This window comes from Eurosta solidaginis, chromosome X, assembly GCF_040869045.1.
Source record: "Eurosta solidaginis isolate ZX-2024a chromosome X, ASM4086904v1, whole genome shotgun sequence".
NCBI classification, from domain to species: domain Eukaryota; kingdom Metazoa; phylum Arthropoda; class Insecta; order Diptera; family Tephritidae; genus Eurosta; species Eurosta solidaginis.
In genome coordinates, this window is record NC_090324.1 from 29,792,135 (window position 1) to 29,814,496 (window position 22,362).

General features: G+C 43.0%; 1 protein-coding gene and 1 pseudogene across 1 annotated transcript; one reads left to right on the forward strand and one right to left on the reverse strand.

The window, feature by feature from the left end:
• Window positions 1-14,173: 14,173 nt before the first annotated feature.
• LOC137234163 (uncharacterized) lies at window positions 14,174-17,263 on the reverse strand. Its single transcript, XM_067757787.1, has 2 exons — window positions 14,953-17,263; window positions 14,174-14,889 (listed from the first exon to the last, which is right to left on the reverse strand). The coding sequence occupies exon 1, from the start codon at window positions 16,195-16,197 to the stop codon at window positions 14,974-14,976; it is 1,224 nt and encodes a 407-aa protein (XP_067613888.1). The 5' UTR covers window positions 16,198-17,263; the 3' UTR covers window positions 14,174-14,889; window positions 14,953-14,973.
• Window positions 17,264-17,910: 647 nt separating this feature from the next.
• LOC137235457 (protein Loquacious-like) lies at window positions 17,911-19,323 on the forward strand (annotated as a pseudogene).
• The last annotated feature ends 3,039 nt before the right edge of the window (window positions 19,324-22,362 follow it).

Here is a 22,362-nt window from a genome sequence, read left to right on the forward strand (position 1 = left end):
GACTCGTTAGTGCTGGTTTCACCGCTGGACACCCCCGCCTCCCTACTTGCACACTAGTAGAAGGTGCGTAAGGGGGGCGGGGTTGTACCAGCCGATACACCGTGGGTCGACCCGTGGGCGGAGGGGAAGTGCACCTTAACGGCACAGCGGTAGCCCCTGTGCGCACGCATCGGCTCACGGCCGAAACCAGAGCTGAGGGGAAGGGTAAAATGTCATGAAGGCATCGGGCCGCTCAACACCTAGGAGGGCGGGGGGGGCAAAGTAGCACAAGGCATCCTCCCCGTCGTCCTTACCCAAGTGAAGGGTGACCCGCGCCATGACAGCGCCCCTTCTACTCAGCCAGCCTAAGCTAGAACTGAGGGGAAGGGGTTAAATGGCCATGAAGGCGTCGGGCCACTCAACACCTAGGAGGGCGCGGGGGGCAAAGTACCACAAGGCATCCTCCCCGTCGTCCTTACCTAAGTGAAGGGTGACCCGTGCCATGACGGCGCCCCTTACACTCAGCCAGCTAGCAGGAGGGAAAATTATGTCTTAAAAAAGACATCCACTCCCGCTGGCTCACCTGCGAGGACTGAATTGCGAAAATGCAAATTCAGTGTTTATATGGGTGGTGACGCAAACTGGTTGAGAATTCAACGCACCATTATTGTGATTTTCATTGGTTCGCAATTTAGTTTTTTTTTAAATATATATAATAATAACGTAAAAAAGCCAGACAAAATAAGAATTAGTAAAAATTCGTTGTGTGATAAGAAACTACTATGTAGATTAGTATTATATACTTCATTACAATCAGTACAAAAAAATTCCCCCCCTGCAACCACGCATGCCTATAAGTAAAAAAACCTCGCGACTGTCCCTCCTCTATACATTGAGGATCGAGCTATTGAAACTGTCTCGGAAGTAATTAACCTAGGTTATGTCATTAACACTGACCTTACCTGCTCGGATCATATAAGCTCTTCTGCTGGCAAGATATACTCTACCCTAAGGAGTCTTCGTATGTCCGCCGCATATACACCGGCTAGCATAAGGCGAAAACTTGCCACTCAACTTATAATACATATAATTTCTTACTCTGATCTCGTGTATAGCAAGCTAGACTCTCAGTCTGCACACAAATTTGATGTGGCTTTCAACCACGTTGATTACGTGAAAGATTCGAATCTCTCACGTAATCGCCAATGGAAAATTGAACCCAGTGAAAAGAAAAATTAAAAGATATGAAAAATGTTAATAAATATATTCGAGTGGATTTTATTGAATTCAAGAATAATGAGGTAACAATTAAATTGTGTTTCGAATTAAGATATTCAAATAGTGGTTTAAATGATTTAAATTATAGGCATTTAACAATAAAATTGTGTTTCGAATAAATGTTCTCTTACCTTGACGCTGGATGGCCAGAATTGCTCCCGTTGACGGTCGTGAAAAAAAGAAAAAAGCCAAGCAATTGCAAAAACGCGCTGAACCCTCAGTACGAGAGCCTTCGTTAAGTTTCCCCTTAACAAGGCTCCGGTGCTAAAAGCTCCTAGCGGCAAACACAAATTCGTGTTTGTGTTAGTGCATATATATTAAAGCGAGACTATTGGTCTACAGGCAGAAACCGGTATGCGGATTGATTTACGAGGGTGGGCCGAAATATTTAGGTCTCGGACCTAAACATGCCGGCCCCCTTGCCGCGCGCAATGATAAGGAAATAGACTATAGATTAAAGTATTAAGAAAAATCGAGATCAATGGACCCAGGGAGTCAACCTAGCCCTCCTTCGCCCAGGCAAGGTGGCGAGCGGATGAGCAGTTGCGGACTGCGGACACTGCACCTCGCTATACTATGCGTGTTGTTGATGTTTTCTACGGAGAAAAGAGAAGAAAAAAGGTTAGAAGAAATGTACGTGGTTTAAATTCGATGGCACTTAGTTACGTTTAGATGTGTGGATGTATGTGCATGGGAACCTATTGTTGGCATACCCCGGATACGACCACGCCGAAGACCGTCGGCTGGGCTAAAATTCCGCCTATGGTGGTAGTCGCTGTATCACTCACCATCAGTTCGGCATAGATGTCAGCGCCGAGTGTAAGCCGAATAGGTGATGGGTGATAGAATCGGGGGTCTGCCAGACGCATAAACTGGAAGGGCACCGCAATTTGGGGATCTATGCTGTATGGCGGGCTCACCCTTTGATGCCGTGCAAAGACGACGGCCTGTGTATGAATGCGCTTGGCTGCGCCGTACTTCCCTCGCAGTATTATAGTGCACCGTTTGGGTCCCTGCTGCTCGAGACGTAGATCTCGGACCAGCTCACTGTCGGCGATGGTGGTGGGCGCGCAAGGATCGATAATTGCTCTTACTAGGTGGAGCTGCCCGTGCGATTCTATACGCACAATGGCCGTGGGGGATATTGGCACGAACGGCCGCATGGTTGGCAGTGGAGCCGCATTTGGTTGTAGTCGGCCCGTTCTGAAACCGGCGGTTGTGGCGCTCTCTATAGCTCGGTTACCGATTTTATGGCGCACGTCCTTAACGTATGGCGCTGCCCTTTTTTGTTGTCGGGTCTTCGCGCATCTCCTGGTAATTTCATCTCTTTGGCTATTCACTCGACCTCGATTCGGGACGCTGAGGCTTTGCTTGTCTTGACGCCAGTCGTTTACCTGTGGGCTCTCCATCTTCCTTTCTCTTTGCTTCTCGTGGCGCAGTAAAGGCCGAAACATGCTCTGCACTGGGTTGCGACTATTCGAAGCTGATGCTGCTTTCGGTCGTTCCTCCTGTAGTTCTTCCTCTTCCTCCACCTGCTGCGCCCACGATTTTGTTTGCTCTGTTAAATGAATCGACAGCGTGTCGTCCAAATTATCTTCCTCACCCTGGTGGTCGCCCTCCCTTAACTCATCTAAGTGGAGCGTCGTGTGGTGTTTCTCTTGGCACCTTTTGCACCTGTACTTGCTGGTGCAATTTCCTACGCGATGGAAGGGAGACAGACAGTTCGGACAATACTTATGAAGCAGGACCGCTCGTAACTTCTCCTCGGGAGTCATAACGCGGAACTCCGGACAAACCCTAATGGAGTGCTGCCTCTTACACAATTGGCAGTCAACGTGGTACGTAAGTTTATGGGCTTTCGAAACGTGGCTCATGATCTGTAAAGAGGGTGAACCTGGGGTCATGACCGTTACTCTACCATACACTCTTAGTGTTGTTTTGCATGGGATGCGGGAAAACCCCCAAAAAAAAAGAAATAATGACTCATATACATAGTAGGAATAAATAGTTCTCAAAATTTGAGTAGCTCATGGCTTGCTAGAAAAGGTATGTAAATAAAATCAGAGGGTGCTAAACGCATTGATTTCGCTTTTTTTTTTAATTACTAGGCTTTGAGACGCGTGAATACGCGGTGCTAGTGCCCATGGAACACACCCATTGAAGTGATTATCATTCTATGTGCTGGCAATGCCGTCGTCTGACATTTGACAATAATGCATTTCCTGAATGAAAATTCTTTCATTCATTTCCCGCACATGGCGTGCGACGTATTTTGGAAAATTTGAAACATTTATTTGCGATCAACGAGACAAAACCAAGTGGTATTTGTTCTGTTAATAAAGTGAAGATGTTGATTTTTAGTAACTTTTGCTTCTTCACATAGACCGCTAAACAAACTGGTCCTGTCTCAAAATATGCGCCACCGATTGCCCACTTTGCCTAGACAAAGCTTCGAATTGGACGTGGCCGAGGAATTTGATAGAGAGCTACCCAATCATTTAAGACAAACCACGCAAGTAGATAACATACATACCCACTGGGGAATCTGCGAATAAATATTTAAAGGACGAGCGGAGGCGAATGGAAAGGGAGCATGATCCAAATGCAAACACATCACAACATATTCCTTCGGTTGCAACTAACATTTGCCAATTAATACAAATGATGAAGAGTCGTCATTGAAAATTGGTTGGGCAAAAATCAGATCATGTACCCACACTCAATCTTGCGGCTTACGTCAACAAATCGATAACGCTGCAACAATTTGTAAGACTTGGTGGTAATAAAAGTCTTACAAAGCAACAACAACAACAACTTGGTGGTAATTTACATAGCGTTGAGAGTAAAGGCTTGGCCCAATTTGTATTAGGCGTAGAATTTGAAAAGGATGTGAAACCATATTTTTACTTTTTGAAAGGTCAAGGCGGATCACCAGATGTATTCGGCGGATTCATTACAAAGATCCTTTCATTTTCAAGATTGACATGGATGAATTGCATACCCATGTAAACCTTTGAATCGAAAACTTTACAGCTGAACAGCGTCAGTGCACATTTTCAAAAGAATTTAAATTGAGTGGCGATGACATACGTTTTCCCACAACAAAACAGCCACATCTTATTACATACAATTTGGAACATATACCCAAATCACATTTTGCGTACGAAAAACAAATGGGAACCTAGTTTCAATACGAAAACCACGGAATCTAACGTTCAATTCAGTGCTTGTTGCTTTGCAGTCAGTACCTACTAGTGGCTTTGTACCAAAACCGACTTCAAAAAAATGGTATCTAATTGATCCTCAACAGAGTTGAGTCGTTTCGCAGTTTTATATATCTGAACGTTTTTGCGATGTTATAACTACAAATATATAATTGATAAAGTTGTAAAAAAGTGTACAAAGTGCAGTGCCGACTTTTGTGAACAAGCATTGCAGGCAGCCAGGTCAGAGAATGGAGCCTGTGTAGCGTGTATGGGATTTGCTCATAACACATTTAATGGAGTACGTGGTGCACCCAATGATCGCATATTGGATATCAAAAAATACCAATTTTGTTTGTCATTGGGCATCATTCGGCCTAAATCAAGCAAGGAGGTAATTGAATCATTGCGTGAAAAAATGCAATCTGAAACGTCGCTGGTAGTAGTGAGCAGTGCTGATGACGTTTTACGTGTGCCTAAAGGCCGCATAAGATTTGAAAATGTACGCAGTCAATGGTAGACAAGATGGTTGTGGAGGAAGTTTATGAATTTGTCAAAAGGATCCTTGTTAATCCACCTGGGCCACGTATTCCTACAACTATTGCTAGCATGGTACCCATTAAATAAGGCAAGTAGTGCGGTTTGCGCTAGCAACAACATTGGTAGTGGTATTAAGAACATTCTGTTCAACGCAAAAGGTGATGCTGTGAATTCCGACCACGGACAAACTCCGCTAAAAAGCAAGTGCATTCCACCAATGGGACGTCCCCGTACAGGGACACTAACTATAACCACAACAGCATCAACCAAAGCGGCAAGTGCGACACAGGCCAGAATGTTCAACAACAACAAAAGCCAAATTTTCAATCACTATTAGGTGACTCCACTGACCAAGATAGTTTGATGCTCAACTCGAGTGCAGAATCCTCACCGAGCCTACCAAAGATTGTTGCAAATTAGAAAATTGTTGCATAATCAACAACGACACCAATAAAACCTTATGGAATCCAATGCAAAAGAGGGGGTTTGCTGGCCGGTGCCAAAATAAAATATGATACCGTGACATCGATTTGTGCAATTAAAGCCACCCCTCTACCTATGCATCTCCCACATTTTACGATTTACGGCAATGCTTACTTCACGGGATTCCGTTTACGTCAGCGTCATTGTGTTCTGGTTACACAAAGAGGTATGTGGTACTCTGTTTTCTTTAACCTTCTTAAACCGTAGAATAAACTTTAATTATAATTTTATAATGGCAGGACTTCATCCCTTTTATGCTGCTTTGATGAATGTGCCCGACGATAAGGATCGTTATACATTGGCTTTGGATCATCGTCAGTAAGCTCATAAAATGCATGTGTTAGTAGTAATCGAATTCACGTGAGTTATCTTGTATTTATTTTAAACATTATGTCGGCAAGGATTATGTGCGTTTGTTAAATACATGGGGATTCTTTATATCGTTGTTGTCGTGGTAACTGTTGTTATGGTACGCTGTACTTGCTTTTGTTCTTTGCTAAAACGATTTCCTAAGCCTGATAATACGTGTGCAAGTAAATTTTGAGCCATTGGTTGTTTAAAACTGGGACTGTATTTAAAAAAAGACTTTGATCTACTGTACGAGGTTTTTCAGCCGTTCCGCAGGTATACAACCCAAGCTTCAGGGACATATTTATGAAAATATAATTATGTGGCGGTGTACAACTCTGAGTCCCAAATGGTGGCACAGCGGTAGGGGCTGGTAAGACTTATATTTATAATTTGACACATTCAGTCTTAGTAACCTGTTTGTAAGAAAGCTCTCCTTATCTTCATTAAAGAAGCAAAGATTTGAATTTAGTATATATGAAGAATACGGGTTTGTAACTCATTGGTACGAACACCAAGTTTTTGCACAGAATAATATTATATGAAATGGAAGTGAGTTTTCTAAGTAGAATGTGGGTCCCTGAAGGGTTAAGCGGGAGTAGTCTCTGTTTCGTAGCTTGGCGCCGGTAACAGCACCAACTTAGCGATGGGGCGTGTTGTTTGTCCTTTAGTGGTATCCAGGTCGACTACACGCACGCGGTCATCGCGGCCAGGGTGCAATTTTACGACCCTTCCCATTCTCCACTCGTTCGGCTGTAGGTTGTCTTCCCGAATGACTACTAAGTCCCCTAGGTTGAGGTTGGGTTGCGATCGTTGCCACTTAACCCGCTTTTGCATCTCAGTGAGATATTCGGCCTTCCACCTTTTGCAGAAGGTTTGGTGTAGGGCTTTGAGTTTCTGCCATCGATTTACGATGGAGGCCGGGTCTCTGTCGTGTCTAGTTCGGGAGGAGCTAACAGATACCCCCCCACGAGGAAATGGCCGGGGGTAAGCGGTTCCAGGTCAGAAGAGTCGTTAGACGCAGGACTGAGGGGCCTTGAATTGAGGCACGCCTCTACTCGGCACAATAAGGTGCCAAACTCTTCAAAGGTATATTTGTGATCCAGAGCGATCTTTTTGAAATGGGTTTTAAAACTTTTGACCCCAGCTTCCCACAGGCCCCCCATGTGAGGAGCGCCCGGGGGTATGAAATGCCATGCCAGGTTTTGGTGGCTATATCTCGAGATGGTACGATCTTTGGTTTCTCGCAGAAATGCTTTGAATTCTGATCTTAACGATCGCGAAGCCCCTACGAAGTTAGTACCGTTATCAGAATATATGTTTTTCGGACAGCCTCGTCTGGCGGCAAACCTGGAGAAAGCGGCTAGGAAGGATCCGGTGGAAAGATCGCTCGTCGGTTCAAGGTGGATGGCCTTGGTGGAGAAGCAGACGAATAGGCAGGCATAACCCTTTGAAGTCCGACATCCTCTACCGCTGTATGACTTAATGTCGAACGGTCCGCAGAAGTCCACCCCGGTATTGGTAAACGCCCTCGAAAACGTGGTACGTTCCTTAGGAAGTATTCCCATGAGTTGCGTTTGCGAACGCTTTTTGTAGATTGTGCAGACCTTGCAATTGTGGATGACAGACCTAATCATATTTTTGACGCGGGGAATCCAGTACTGAGTGCGGATGAGGCGTAACATCAGCTGATTTTCCCCGTGCAATGAGATGGAATGGATAAATTGAAACAATAGACGAGAGAACCTGCAGGCGTAAGGGAGAATAATAGGATGGCGTTCGTTGTAGGGGAGGTCACTGGAGGCGCCGAGTCGCCCCCCCGTTCGGATGCTGCCATTTCCATCTATGAAGGGGTTGAGAGGTAAAATGTCGCTTCTGCCACTTATCGGTTTCCCTTCCTTTAAACAATTGTACTCTTCGCGGTAATATTGATTCTGAGAGATAATTATTAAACGCTGAGTTGTTTCATTTATTTCGAGTGGAGAAAGTGACTTTGACTTCGGTTTTCCGGAAGATTTAGTCTTCGGGTGGGTTGCTTTAAAAAATCGGAAAATATAGGAAATTACTCGTAAAGCTCGAGACAGATCGGAGAACCTATCAAGAATGTTAGGATTAGTTTGTTGGGTCGTTGCGTGAATTCGTACCCTTTTTTCCTCGATGTTCGTATTATAATCGCCTTCTTGCGCTGGCCAGTTTTCGTGGTCTTCTTGCAGCCAGGAAGGGCCCTGCCACCACAGAGAGTTGTTTATTAAATCCGACGCTGGCAGTCCTCTGCTTGCTAAGTCTGCCGGGTTTGACGCTGAGTCGACGTGCCGCCAAACCTTGGTTCCTACCTTTTCTATGATTTTGGTTATTCTATGGGCGACGAAGGTAGACCACGAGCATGGTGGCTTCCGGATCCATGCGAGAACTATCGTTGAGTCTGTCCAGAGGATCACTTCTCGATTTGCCAGGTTTAGGTTGTCAATAACCGATTCTGTTATTTCGGCAAGCAGAACGGCACCGCAGAGCTCTAGTCGTGGCAACGAAATAGTTTTAACTGGGGCTACTCTGGTTTTCGCCATAAGCAGGTTGGTGTGGGTTCGGCCTTTTTCATGAACTCTAAGAAAAACCGTAGCTGCGTATGCTTTTTCCGAGGCATCGCTAAATCCATGTATTTCGACCTTGTCTCTCTCCGTAAAATGAACCCACCTCGGGATACGCAGATCGTTGATCCGCACGTATTCCTGCGTGAATGCTTGCCAGCGATCAAATGTGGTTGGTGACACGCCTTCATCCCATCCTGTACCCTCTAACCAGATCTTTTGCATAACGATTTTGGCGACTATTATCACTGGGGCCAACCAGCCAAGAGGGTCGAAAAGCTTAGCAATCTCTGAGAGTATGCTTCGCTTTGTAGTGGCGCTGTAATCTTCTATTGGTTTCGCCGTAAAATAGAAATAATCAGCGTGCGCGTTCCACCTTATGCCCAGTGCTTTCACCATGCTGGTATCTTCAAATTCTAAAAAGTTCTCTGTTAGCAAATATGATTTCGGTATGCCTTGTAGAATTTTCTTGTAGTTCGACGTCCATTTTCTTAATGGAAATCCTGCTGATTTTAGTGCCTCGGTTATTTCATCTCTTGCCTTTTTGCGGTATCAATACTGTGGCCGCCGGCGAGTACGTCGTCTACGTACATATAATTCTTCAGAATGTCTGCTGCCATTGGGTGCGTGTGCTCCACGTCATCGGCGAGTTGATGCAATGTCCGTATTGCTAAGTATGGAGCACAGTTCACCCCAAAAGTTACTGTTTTAAGTTCGTACAGACTTATTGTATCCTTTGGATCCTTTCGGAATACGATCCGCTGATATCTTGTTTGATCATGATTAACCCATATTTGACGATACATCTTCTCAATATCGCTGTTGAAGACGTATTTAAACAATCTCCACCGGAGTATTAATACAGTAAGATCGGCTTGGAGAATGGGACCTGGATAGAGGGCATCGTTCAAACTTTTGCCATTTGTCGTGGGGCAAGATGCGTTGAATACAACTCGTACTTTGGTTGTGGTACTGTCCTCCTTAATTACGGCATGGTGCGGAAGGAAGTAGCACTCTGTCGATTCTGGCGCTATGTTTCTTACTTGTTTCATATGCCCCAATGTTTCATACTCGGATACGACTCTGTTATATTCTGTTTGTAAGGCTGGGTTTTTTCCAAGACGTGTTTCGTTTCGATAAAATTGAGCACATGCGCTTTTTAATGATGGCCCTAAACATACATCTTTTCTAAATGGTAGAGAAACTACGTATTTCCCGTCGCTGTTTCTTACTGTGGTGGATTTGAAGAGTTCTTCACAGTATTTATCATCCTCGTGCTCACTCCTCTTTTTTGGGATTTCCTCTAGTTCCCAGAACGCAGACAATTTTTTGGACAGTGTAACCTCATTGAAATATGATACTATATTCTGGGTGTTGTTTATCGAGTCTGATCGACCTGTCAGGATCCACCCGAATACGGTTTCCTGCGCTATCAAATTATTTAACACATCCCTTTTCAATCCGCCTAACATAATTTGAGGATATATGTCTCCTCCCAATACCAAGTCGACTGGTTCGTTCACGAAGAATCTTTTGTCGGCAAGAACAAGAACAGGGAACGCTTGTCTTGTCATTGGATCTACATGGCAGCTGGGGAGATTTCCTGTTAGTTGGGGTAAGACTAACACGATTGTGTTTATTGTAACTAGAGGGTTTATTAATGAACCCAATTGTATGGGACACGCTTCCTTTACCTGTGCCGAAATCGTGTTGTTAATGCCCGATACTTGGGCACTCACTCTTTTGGAAGGCAACTTAATTCGCCGTTTGAGTCGCTCGGTTATGAATGAGCATTCTGACCCCGAATCTATTAACGCTCTTGCTGAGAAGCTAACACCATTGTGTTGTATATTGACTCTCGCTGTGCCTAGTAGTATTCCCTTGCTTGAATTTGCGAAACATGAATTTACGTTATTAACCCTAGTGTTTTCTGTTTCAGTTTCGCGCCTAGCTTGGGCCTGTCTGGATGTAGATGGACCGTTGTCAGATGAATCCCGTGGCTCGTTTGCTTGGGGTTGAATTGGAAGGTGGAGTAGTGAGTGGTGTCTTGACTGACACGTCCTACAACGATATGTGCTGGAACATTTAGAAACCGTATGTCCAGCGGATAGGCAATTCAAGCACCCTCGTATGCTCTTCACATGTTCAATGCGACTGCTTGGGGTCAGGCGTAAGAATTTCTCACACTTTGCGATTCTGTGTGCCGCACTTTTGCACATCTTGCATGTTGGTTTGGCTACACTAGTCTGAAAGGTCAGCTTTTTCGATGGTGCTTCAGCGCTTGATCGAGAGGATGGATTTTTAGGGGGCTTTCCTTTCAGCCCTGTGACGGTTTCCAATGTTTGGAATCTATTCGTCAGGAATTTGTCCATATCAACCCATTTCGAGATTTCAGTTTTGTTTTCTATTGTTTGTTCCCACAAAGCCAAAGTGGTTTCAGGCAGTTTAGTGGAGCATAAATATGTTAAGATTGCATCCCAGTTGGATATGTCAATTTGGTGACACTGAAGCGCTGAGATGCAATTGTTTATATCTCGTTGCAGTTTTTTGATCGAGCTACCGCATTCGCTGTCAATTGCATTTAAATTAAACAAAATTTTCAATTGTGCATTTACCAAGATACGCTTGTTTTCATAGCGATCGCATAGATTCTTCCAAGCTGTTTGGAACCCATCATTAGTTAGTGGACATCGTCGCACTATTTCTTTCGCTTCCCCTTGTGTCTTTTGGTTGAGGTGATACAACTTTTCGACTGGGGTAAGGCGTTTATTAAGTATGTAAATGGCGCTGAACATGTCCCTGAAGGACGGCCATGAAATATAATCCCCTTTAAAGACATCTGTGTCACAAGGAGGCAGGCGTACGCTGTATTCGCGACCCACGGAATCTGTTTCTTTCTCTAACTTTTCTATTTTTTCAGCTAGCTCATTTATTGTTGCTTGGCATTTTAAGAAACTGAAATAAGTGGCTTTATGTTTCTTTTTAACTGCTGCTATGTCCTTTGTTTCGAGGCCTGATGAACTGAGAAGATCGTCGTATGCCCGTTTTGTTTTTTCCCACAAGGCTTTTAGTTCCTCCGTTTGAAGTTTTAAGGAGTGTTTACTGTGCTCAGTTGTGGGCATGGCATTATAATCTACCTCAAATTCTGCCACTGCATCTGCCTGGCGGATATAGCTCTCCATTTTCTTATTAAATGGAAAACGAACTTGTTAAACACAAAGTATTTAATGAAATTTGCCTTTGCAGAGAGTCGTGTATGAGGTGACTGATCAATATCCTAGGGATTGAGAGTTGCTACACTCGCTGTGTCGCGGAAGTGTTATTACAATCGTGCCACCCTACGTAGCTAAATGGGTGTGTGCACGAACCCAAGTGATATTTGTGTAATGTGTTAAAAGTGATTAAAGTGCAACACCCTCCTATGGACTGTGGCACAACTACTACTTAGTTTGATAGAACCGACCAGTTAATTATGACGGAAAATGTACAGAGTGTTTTTCCACTTGTGCGTAAAGTTTAATAAAAACCGTGTGAAAAGTAAAAAAGAACTGGCCAACCAGTGGATAATGTGTGAAGAAAGTGTGGTTGACAAAATGCCGAAAATGAGTCCTTCAAGGGTTTTGGCAACTGTAGTGTCGTTGCACGTTACGTTTCACTTCGTGTATCTGTGGTTGTTGTACGTCAGCGCTAGTACTTTTTAAGGTATTCCTTGAGTTGCAAGTACACTCGCCGCTACGTACGGATTTGTGGACTGTGCCGGAATTACGACGTATATTCCGGCAATATGAATAGCGAGTTTATATTAAAAATATTCCGAACTTTCCCGCCCAAAACAACAATAAGTGTAAAGTGTATATATGTGTATATATGTGGATAGCTAGAAGAACTTTCAACTATTACGCTGTTAAGTGACTTTTGTTTGCTTCGCTGTGTGACCGTGTGATGTCAAATAAAGTTTCAGTTTTGAATTAATGCCAATAAGATGGCTTTCCACTAACTAAAATTTATTTCCTCAAATGTGTTGCAGCTGTGGTGAAATGATATTCGATTTTTGGGGCTATGTTAACCCGTACCAATACTGTGACTGGAGGATCTTCTCACTTGTGAGGATTTTAAGAAAATTGTTTTGAGTAGATGTGTGTGTGTGTGCACGTAATGCACAATATGTGATCACCGCTGTCAAGGGAAGTGTACAAAAGTCACTGTACGCGTTAAATAATAACTTGCCACTTTATTATATCTAATTTTTTAATCAAAACAGGAATCACACACGTGCCCGAATTTAAGAAACCACGTACCTTATAAGTTCGTTGTAAATTTTTTTTTTTTTTTTTTTTTGGAAAAAAGTCCGGTTTGCTTTGTTGTGATTTCTCGCAATTGCCGTGTGGTTGTGTTCTACGGTGCTAATAGCCTTGGGGTTACGTTTTCACATTCTTCTCACCAAGATGACTCCAGATGTTTCTACCAATGTATTTTTTTTTTCTTCGGTCGCTTTGAGTGCTTTCCAAATTGGGCTATTGTTGAATTGCTGTTGTTTGTTGTGGACTGTAATTCGATTTGTTGTTAAATTCTCGGTTCGGAAGGACCAAATGATTACGTGAAAGATTCGAATCTCTCACGTAATCGCCAATGGAAAATTGAACCCAGTGAAAAGAAAAATTAAAAGATATGAAAAATGTTAATAAATATATTCGAGTGGATTTTATTGAATTCAAGAATAATGAGGTAACAATTAAATTGTGTTTCGAATTAAGATATTCAAATAGTGGTTTAAATGATTTAAATTATAGGCATTTAACAATAAAATTGTGTTTCGAATAAATGTTCTCTTATCTTGACGCTGGATGGCCAGAATTGCTCCCGTTGACGGTCGTGAAAAAAAGAAAAAAGCCAAGCAATTGCAAAAATGCGCTGAACCCTCAGTACGAGAGCCTTCGTTAAGTTTCCCCTTAACAAGGCTCCGGTGCTAAAAGCTCCTAGCGGCAAACACAAATTCGTGTTTGTGTTAGTGCATATATATTAAAGCGAGACTATTGGTCTACAGGCAGAAACCGGTATGCGGATTGATTTACGAGGGTGGGCCGAAATATTTAGGTCTCGGACCTAAACACACGTCTTTGGGCTTACGAGATTTCTGCCTGGAGGACAAGTCTTTTGGAGTGTGAACTCTCTGAGTTCCTAAAAGTTAGAAATTGCATGTTCCTCTTTCACCTTATAAAGGAGAAGTCGCCTAGTTATCTCTATGAAAAGCTAATATTTCCTAGGTCTGGTCGTTCTTATGATTTGATTGTGCCGCATTATACCTTTGTCTCATCGGCTAGACTATTTTTCATCAATACTACGCGTTTATGGAACTCAATTCCTTCCACTATACGCAGTAGTCTGAATAAGAGCAACATTAAAACTATTTTAACCTCATATTTCAGTAATCTTGTAACTTAACCGATTTTTCTTTCATTGATTCTTTGCTGTTTTTACCCTAAGATGTGCTTTCTAAAACCTTATGTATTTTCTTATTATATTATTCTAATTACAATTTTATTTATATTTTTATTTTAATTAACTTTTTCTCTAATAATGTTCCTTGATATGTGCTAAAATATTTAAATTACTATTGTTGTACTAAGAAAAAATTACTTTTCTTATTGTACTAATGCATTTATTATTAAATGAAATGTGTTTTGCGGGGCAGTGGACCCGTTGAAGTCGGGCGTGTGCGTTGCAAATAAAAGAAATAAAACACCGAATTAGTATCAAAACAATAACAATTTTATTCACTATATTAAAAGGGACACTCTTTGCTTTGTTTATTGCAAGGGGTTTAACAAATTCAAATTAATTCAAATCCACAGGGCATGTGCACATTAAAATTTAGGCAAGTGATTAATTGGAAATCTAGATTCAATAACAATCGCAAATATTAAATTGTAAAAAATATAGAACCCCACAAAGCGGAGAATTAATTACAGCACACTTTACTATGCACTTGGCAAATTCACATGTAGGAAAATTAGTTATCTCAAATATTATTTATAATGAGAAGCGCAACTGAGAAAAAAAATGAAAAATGGTTAGTTTGGATAACTCACCTTGGGCTAGCTGCTGGCTCTTAGACGTTCCAAAATAGAAAAGAAAGTTCAAAACCGCGAACAAGTCCGCGGCACCTGCCGATAGCTAACTTTCGTTGAGTTTTTCCCCTTCAAAGTTAGCTCTCGGCTGGTGTTAGCCGTTACCGGTAATAATAATAAGTAAATAACTAATGTGCGTGTTAGGGTGGTCCGAAATATTTAGGCTGATGGCCTAAACATGCCGGCCCCCTTGCGGCGAGCAACTTGAAACTCGGTGAGTACGCCAGCAACCTTCCCAAGGCGGGGTAAACTAAATAAATTTAAAATATGATACGTATGTATAGTAGGATCGTAAGTACGATCTCCGGCGGACATCCGTGCTCGCAGTACTGCAGCCTCGCTGAACTGTGGATGAAAAAGAAAAGCGTTAGTATTCAAGTACGTGGGGTTGCTTGGTTTAAAATGCACCTTGTGGTATAGTTTACGGTTTTATAGTGGGTGGGCTCCGGACACGACTAGGCCGAATATTGTGGCTTGGGTGAGGAGCCCGCCGACAGTCGACGCGGGTGTGCCGCCGACCATAATATTGGCGTAGACGTCGGCGCCCAAAGTGAGCAACACTGGCGACGATCGGTAAAACGTCGGATCGGCCAGCTTCATGAACTGGAATGGGGCCGCTACCGACGGGTCCAGATTTGCCGTGGGGTTTAACCTGGCATAGTTTGCTATTACGGTGGCTTGGGTCGTGATTTTTCCCGCTACCCCATACTTTCCTCGAAGAACGATGGTGCACCTCGACAGACGTGCGGTATTGTTACGCTCCAGATGTAGATCCTTGCACAAATTGGCATCGATAATGCTGGTGGGAGCGCAGGCGTCTAACAGGGCGCGGACCAGGTGTAAACGGCCTCCTGCCTCAATTCGGACTATGGCTGTCGGCGCGATGGCGATCAATGCTCGAGTTATAGTCGGTGCCGTTAAATTATCCCGGAGTCGACCACTTCTGAAGCCGGCTGGGGTTGTTGTTTGGCGCGCGAGGGCGGTGGTGGTACCCTCCTTGCGTGGTGGATACGGGGCCGCTCTGCCAGTAGAGAGTCGGGTCGAGCGGAACGGACGCGGCTCCGCGCCGCCCCGGCGCCCACTGGCATTGCGGTGCGATGGGCGGAAAGGACGGGTCTCCGCGCCATCCCCGTGTTCCATGTGTCGCTGATTGCTTTTCTGCTTCTCATGCTGAAGCAGCGGTCGGAAGGATCGTGCTTCTCCACTGGCCGTTGGGGCGATGGCTAAGGCGGCTGCACCTCTCGTGCACTCTTCCATCTCCTTCTCCTCCTCTTCTACCTGTTGGGCCCACGATCGTGTGTCCTCGGTGAGGTTGATCGATAGCACCTCGTCGCTTTCGTCGTCGTCGCGCTCTTCGCAAGGGATCGGGCGTGGCCGTGCTTGCTCGTCCTCCATGTGAAGCGTAGTGTGGTGTGGTTCACGGCAGCGGTGGCAACGGTCGTTGCTAGGGCATATCTCTAACCGATGGAACGGCGATAGGCAATTGGGGCAGTGCCGGTGTATCAGGACGGCCCGGAGGCGTTCTTCTGCCGACATTCCCCTGTACCGCGGGCATAGTCGTATGCCGTGGTTCTTCTGGCACAACCGGCAGGAGACGGTGAAGGAGTCAACGCGTTGCTCCGTCTTGGTGCGTTTGACCGAGAAACCCGTCATTCTGGAACGGGAACTTGTTATTATTTGTTTTGCATTTTAAGGGAGTTGGGTGGCGTATGGGCGGAGAGTAGAGGCTTAATTGGTCGAGCTTGTGGTTGGCGTACTCGGGCTAAAAGGGTTGTGTGGAACGAATAATCTTATTAAGTTATTCTGTCGATGTAATGATGGGTTTGTAGTGGTTGAAACCACTGTTACATTTAATATAATTTTATTGAGATACGCCTAAAGGTATCTTTAATTTTGGTAAATATCCTCATCATAACGAAATTCTGATATTGAAAGCAGTAATTTTTTGGTGTTTGCCTAATACAGGCAATATGCGGTAATATACGCTACATTTGTGTAGCAGATGGTATCACGAGTTACCCGTGTATTTTCACGGCTCCTTGTAGTTGCCCTACAAAAATTTGGTCACAAAACTCACCCACGCCGATACAAATGTGGCTGTGAATATAACCTATGAATCCCTGTAAAATGACTAGTCAAATGACGTCGTGCATACAAATGTGCGACAAATGTAAAGAGGCCTTTACTCGCTGTCTGGGAACACTCTTTGTGTTGATTTGGGCCATGTTGTGTGAGAATCACAAATTGTGGTGTGTTTGTTGATTCCAACACAACCCTGGCGGGGATAGCCTACGCTAACGAGTGTGGCAATTTGTGGAGCTGTCAGCTGTTCACTCTTCCAATCGTTGGAATGAGACCGCTGTGCGGTGCTGCCCATTGCAATGTATTGATGCATAATGGTCATGTCATGAAAGTATTTAGGGACAGCTTGCGTCTGAGTCCTGACGCGCCATTAAATTTCTAGTCTGTTCTAAAAGGTTTAATTTCTCCCCTGTTTGTAGCATCGAAAGCATAGATGACACTACTTTATTCCTGCTGGGATTTCAAGCTAAAAAAGGGACTGACGAAAGTCTGTCGAAACTTCAATACAAAAAGGCAATTTCCGTCATGAAAGCGAGACCACTATTGAGTGTGACATGTTTAAAATGTAAAACACAAACAAAATCATGCACAGATAAACCGCGAAAATTATTTCGGTCTCGAGTGGTTAACCCCCCTTTTTTCCAAGCAGGCTGATTTTGATTGTGTTTTTATGCCCAAATTTTCAAACTAAAAACTTTTCTCAAAAAAAGAAAGAAGCAAAAAAACGGCCGAATGTCAGGAAAACTATCGAAATACAACCTGGCGCGTGTGTTTTCAGTGAACCCAGGCTGTATCTTCAGGGTTTTCGTTAGTTGATTTTTTGTTCGGTTACTAACACTCGAGTTTGTTGGATCCCGCGGATCCAACTTGTGATCTCATGGGGTCGCGCGCAATGTGTTTACGGCGTAAGAAAAGACAAAAGCAAATGTCATCGAGTGGCACCCTTGTTTTGTTCATTCAAAAATGTCATTCATTCATGGAAATGAGTATAGAGACATTTTTGAATGAATTTTCATAATGAAAAAAACTGGTGCTGGGTAAGTATGCTATTATCGTTCCTTTTTTTATAGTCTTATAAATTTTCTAATTTCTTATTCTTTTATTCTTTTTTTTTTTCTCATTTCAGCTGGAAAAATACTTATGTGCTCTGGCACATAAATTCGCTTTTTCTCTACATCTCGTGGGGAAGGATTTTGTCTGCTCTCTATTTGAAGATAAATTTATTTGCATTAAATTATAATCCATTTTCAAACAAAAATCAGTGCAAATCACTACTAACAAGAGTTCCCAAAAACTAAATAGTTCAAATATATAACAAAAGGGCAAAAAAAAACAATGGGGTTTGCACCACGGCGTCAATATGATGGTATTGCACCAGCAATTCTTACCGGTATAGAGACTATAGCGAATGGTCATATACAACAACAACCGAAGGTCGAGATAGCTACGCGTCCAAATACGTCTAAAAAGGAAACAATCGCTGACTTGACTGCTGCTACCAGCAAGTTGGCTATTGAGGAATCATTAAAATTGACCGATAGCAATGGTTTGGCGATGAAGACGCCGGTTTCTATTTTACAAGAATTATTGAGTCGTCGTGGTATAACACCAAATTATGAGTTGGTGCAACTCGAAGGCGCCATACATGAACCGACTTTTCGTTATCGGGTCGCATTTAATGACAAGGATGTTCCATTTACGGCCATGGGTGCTGGATGCTCCAAAAAAAGAGGCTAAACATTCAGCTGCCCGAGCACTAATTGATACGTTAACTGGTGTGCAGCTGCCCGAGCCAAGTGCTGGAGCAGGTGCTGGTGGAGCCTCTGGTGGCTCTGCAGGTGCTAGCAATGAAGGCAACGCAAATACAGCTGGAAATGGCGACGGAGGCGATAAGTTGTTGGAAATCCAATAGGTTGGTTACAGGAGATGTGCATGTCACGCCGTTAGCCGCCACCAACTTATGAGACCGAAACTGAAGTTGGTTTGCCGCACGAGCGTGTATTTACGATTGCCTGTCGATTCTCAATTATCGTGGGGTGGGAAAGGGCAAAAGTAAGAAGATTGCTAAACGATTAGCTGCACACAAGATGTGGACACGGTTGCAAGAAAATCCATTAGATAGTAATCAAATATCTGAGGCTATGCGTGCCGATCTGGATGGTGATGTGAAAAACTTGTCATACCATGATCATTCTGTGGTATCGGGTAGATTAGCGGGTGAAAATATGGTTGGCAAAAAAAAAACCTACGCTCATCAGAGTATGTTTTGGTCCGATTTGGGACCAGAGATCGGCTATGAAGGTATTGGTCTTGTTGATGCTTCTTTGCCCACAGTCGCTGCCTCCGCACTACCAACACCAACGCCTGATCGTCGTACAGATAATTTAAACATTATCGAAGGCGATGGCAAAAGCGGTGGCAGCGTCGGTAGCCCCAATACAGCGACCGTGGATCCGGAGGCACCAAAAGTTAAATGTGATCCGGAGGATGCAGACCATGATGGACGTGGTGTTATTTTTTATATGAAAGATGATAAAATAGTAGGCATTTTATTATGGAACCTCTTCAATCGTATTAGTTCGGCTCGAACAATTATTAATCAGAATAAGAAATTCGATGATTTAAATGAGGTTGCGAAGCTTTTCGAAATTCATGCGTAATTCCTTTCGGAAAGGTGGTGGTAAAAGAAGAAAACAGAAAAACTTGTCTAAAAGGACCCAAAATTGATTACGTAAAGTTGTTGTCGGACATTGCTAATGAGAATCAGTTTGAAGTTACTTATGTAGACATTGAGGAAAAGCCATTTACTGATCAATGTCAGTGTTTGGTTCAACTATCCACTTTGCCGGTTGGTGTGTGCCATGGCTCTGGACCAACGCTCTGTACTGCTTAATCGTAAGCGATAGTTGGTTAGCAAAATTTCAGCTAGTTGAAAGGAAGTGGGCAGTTTGTAGGGAAAAATTCTTTGATGGGCAATTGTAGGGCAAGCAATTTTTGTAGGGCAAGGAACCTCCATATGAAAAGCAAGTTGCGTTGGGGACTGTATGCCTTTGCTACTGGAATAAAATATTTGGAAATTTGTATGGTGTTGAATTTAATTGTGAGTTACGTTCAGCGTTTTTCTTATGCCTAGCGAATAAAATAATAGGAAATCGCTCGTATATTTAAAATTACATTGCGGACAACAATATGCAGAATTATGAAAAGCGTTGCCGAATAAATTATGAAAACATTCGGTGATCAATATTTATATGCCAACTAGTGAGGAGGAGTTAGATGAGATTGGGGAAGCCTTTTACAGTGCGTCTAAAAAATGCCACCCGTAGCCATTGGGGTGCTCGGAGTATGTGAAGTGCCGGCTAAGCCCCAAGTCAATAGCAATTCTAGCGAATCCGAACATTCCGCAATCATATTGCAGGTGCTGGTTGATAGTAATATGTTATTCCGTAAAGTAAAATTGGACACAAACCAACCGTCACTATTTTTGGAGGAAACAAACGAAATTACAAACCTCTCCCCAAGATTAATTAAGAATCAACCAGTTTCGCGCTTCATTGTTACACCAGACACATATTATCCATTAAGAATGTCGCTTATGCACAAATATCATGATCCTGTTGAGCCGCACGAATACGACCTTAATGAAGCCGTCGACCATCTATTCATATTTAGAGACTGGGCTTTGCAACGACTTCTTGCACGATGGAGAATACTAAAATGTAATGGTGATATTGATCTAAGAATGATGGAAGAAGTTGTTCTTGCTTGTTGCGTTTTACACAACGTAATAGGAAGGAACGAAAAAACATTTAACGAACAATGGTCTAAAGGGCCACATTCAGATAACACTAAATATACAATGAGCAGTCGATTCAAACCAGTTTTGAATGAACTCCATGTAAAACCCAATTCTTGGAAAGCAGACGGTGCATCCAAAACACGCAAGTTGCTTGGACAGGCCATATATTCTACAGACATGTAGACTTTACCTATAATGTGGTTGTTTTAAACTGAATCACTTTCAGACGCAATCTTCGTACTATTCGAATTGCTGCTACAAGTTGTTGATTTAATAAGAAAATAATAAAACAGTGCGAAAAATGGATGTTTTGACGATTATATAGGTGTTAACCGACATCATCCAACGACCTTTTAAAACACTCTTCGAATATTTCAAGTACCAAGGTCTCCTGAAAATCGTTTATGGACCATATTATGCCGCGCATACTGCTACAATGTTCCTTAAGGGTTTCTTTTCTTTTGTATTATAGGTCTTTCTATATATCGTGCGTGCATTAGTCGGAGTTTACATTTATGTCCACCTCTTCGTTATTTTGCATACATGCCACTTTTATGGTTGTACCACTTCGTCAATGTACCGCATAGCACACTTGATTATGCTACGTTTAACGGTGTGTGCCTTTACTGCGGCGCTTGAAGTATGCAATGTCTATACTAGAATTGATGGTTCGGGACGTGAGTCCGAGATGAAAAATCGAACAGGGGCTCTACTTAGGTAAGCTTACCTCGTACTTAATGTGTGTGTCTAATAGTAAAGTATTCCCGCTTTCACACAGGTAATCGCACTGTAGCGACACCTATGGAAACATTGAAAGGGTATAACATATAATAATATAATAAGCTGGACTCAGTGCCGTTGCCACAACATAGAGGCGTGCAAGCTTCCTTACAACCAAAACTGTGCACGGTAAGTTGGAACTACCCTTTGGTTTTTGTTTTTTGTAAGTGAGGTATTACAAAGCATTTCCGTCTCATGTGCGTAAAGGTTTGATGTATCTGCCGGTGCTGCTAATATGACATGCTTACTTCCAAACACCTGACAAAGCAAATTATGTTCAGGATAATAATGTGACATGAATCAAATCGTTTTCCGCGTTTATCTTTTTCGAATGAAGACAATATTAGACAAACGCTGGTCTCTGTATTTTTCCTTGCGTTTTCGATACGCCTCGCCCCCAGCTGAAAATTGAGTTTTGACGTTCTGACAAAAGTGTTCTGACTCATGTCTGCTAAGAGCAAATGGGGCCGTAAAATGCATAGTTCTCTGGTTGATATCCAAGGGCATCCTCCCCCCTTTCCGAGATCTTTAGAAATGTACAGTTCTCATATGATTGAACAAAGCAGATAACCACTGAACCATATGAACACTTTGATGATCGAAAACTGAATATAGTTCTCAATCATTTTTGGAGTCATATGCGAATCGAATATGTTTACTTTAGATGGTCAACGATTTTTTAGTCATTTTCCATTCAGCTTTCTGAATCTGCCCTGATTATCTTGGTTGACTGATTAATGAATATTCTACGTGTTAAAGTTTTACCTCTCATTGAAGATTTTATTTGGTCTGAGATATGGATCAGAAGTGATTATTTAAGCATAATCACAATTAAGCAACATTTTCGTCTCGACAATAAATTAACTTTGAAACGAAAATACCTTTGAATCTGAACGTTTTTAATCATCCATGATGTTTGAAGGGTTTGTGTCACTGGATATTCTGGTGGTTCTAGTTTATCTGCGGTAGGGTTCGGTTGGCCTCGTTCGTGGTGAACGAGAGCTGGGTTAGGGGATTTGTTGGCCTCGTTCAGGGTGAACGAGAGCTGGGTTATACGGGTTGTTGGTTATAACGGTTGGGAGTTACAAGTCTCCCTCACCCTCATTGGAGGGTGGTAGTAGGACCAATTTCGTGATTGGTCTGGTGGTTTGTCCTCT

Excerpts from the sequence above, each read along its gene's own strand:
- LOC137234163 (XM_067757787.1), bottom strand. The coding sequence starts at position 16,197 with ATGACGGGTTTCTCGGTCAAACGCACCAAGACGGAGCAACGCGTTGAC.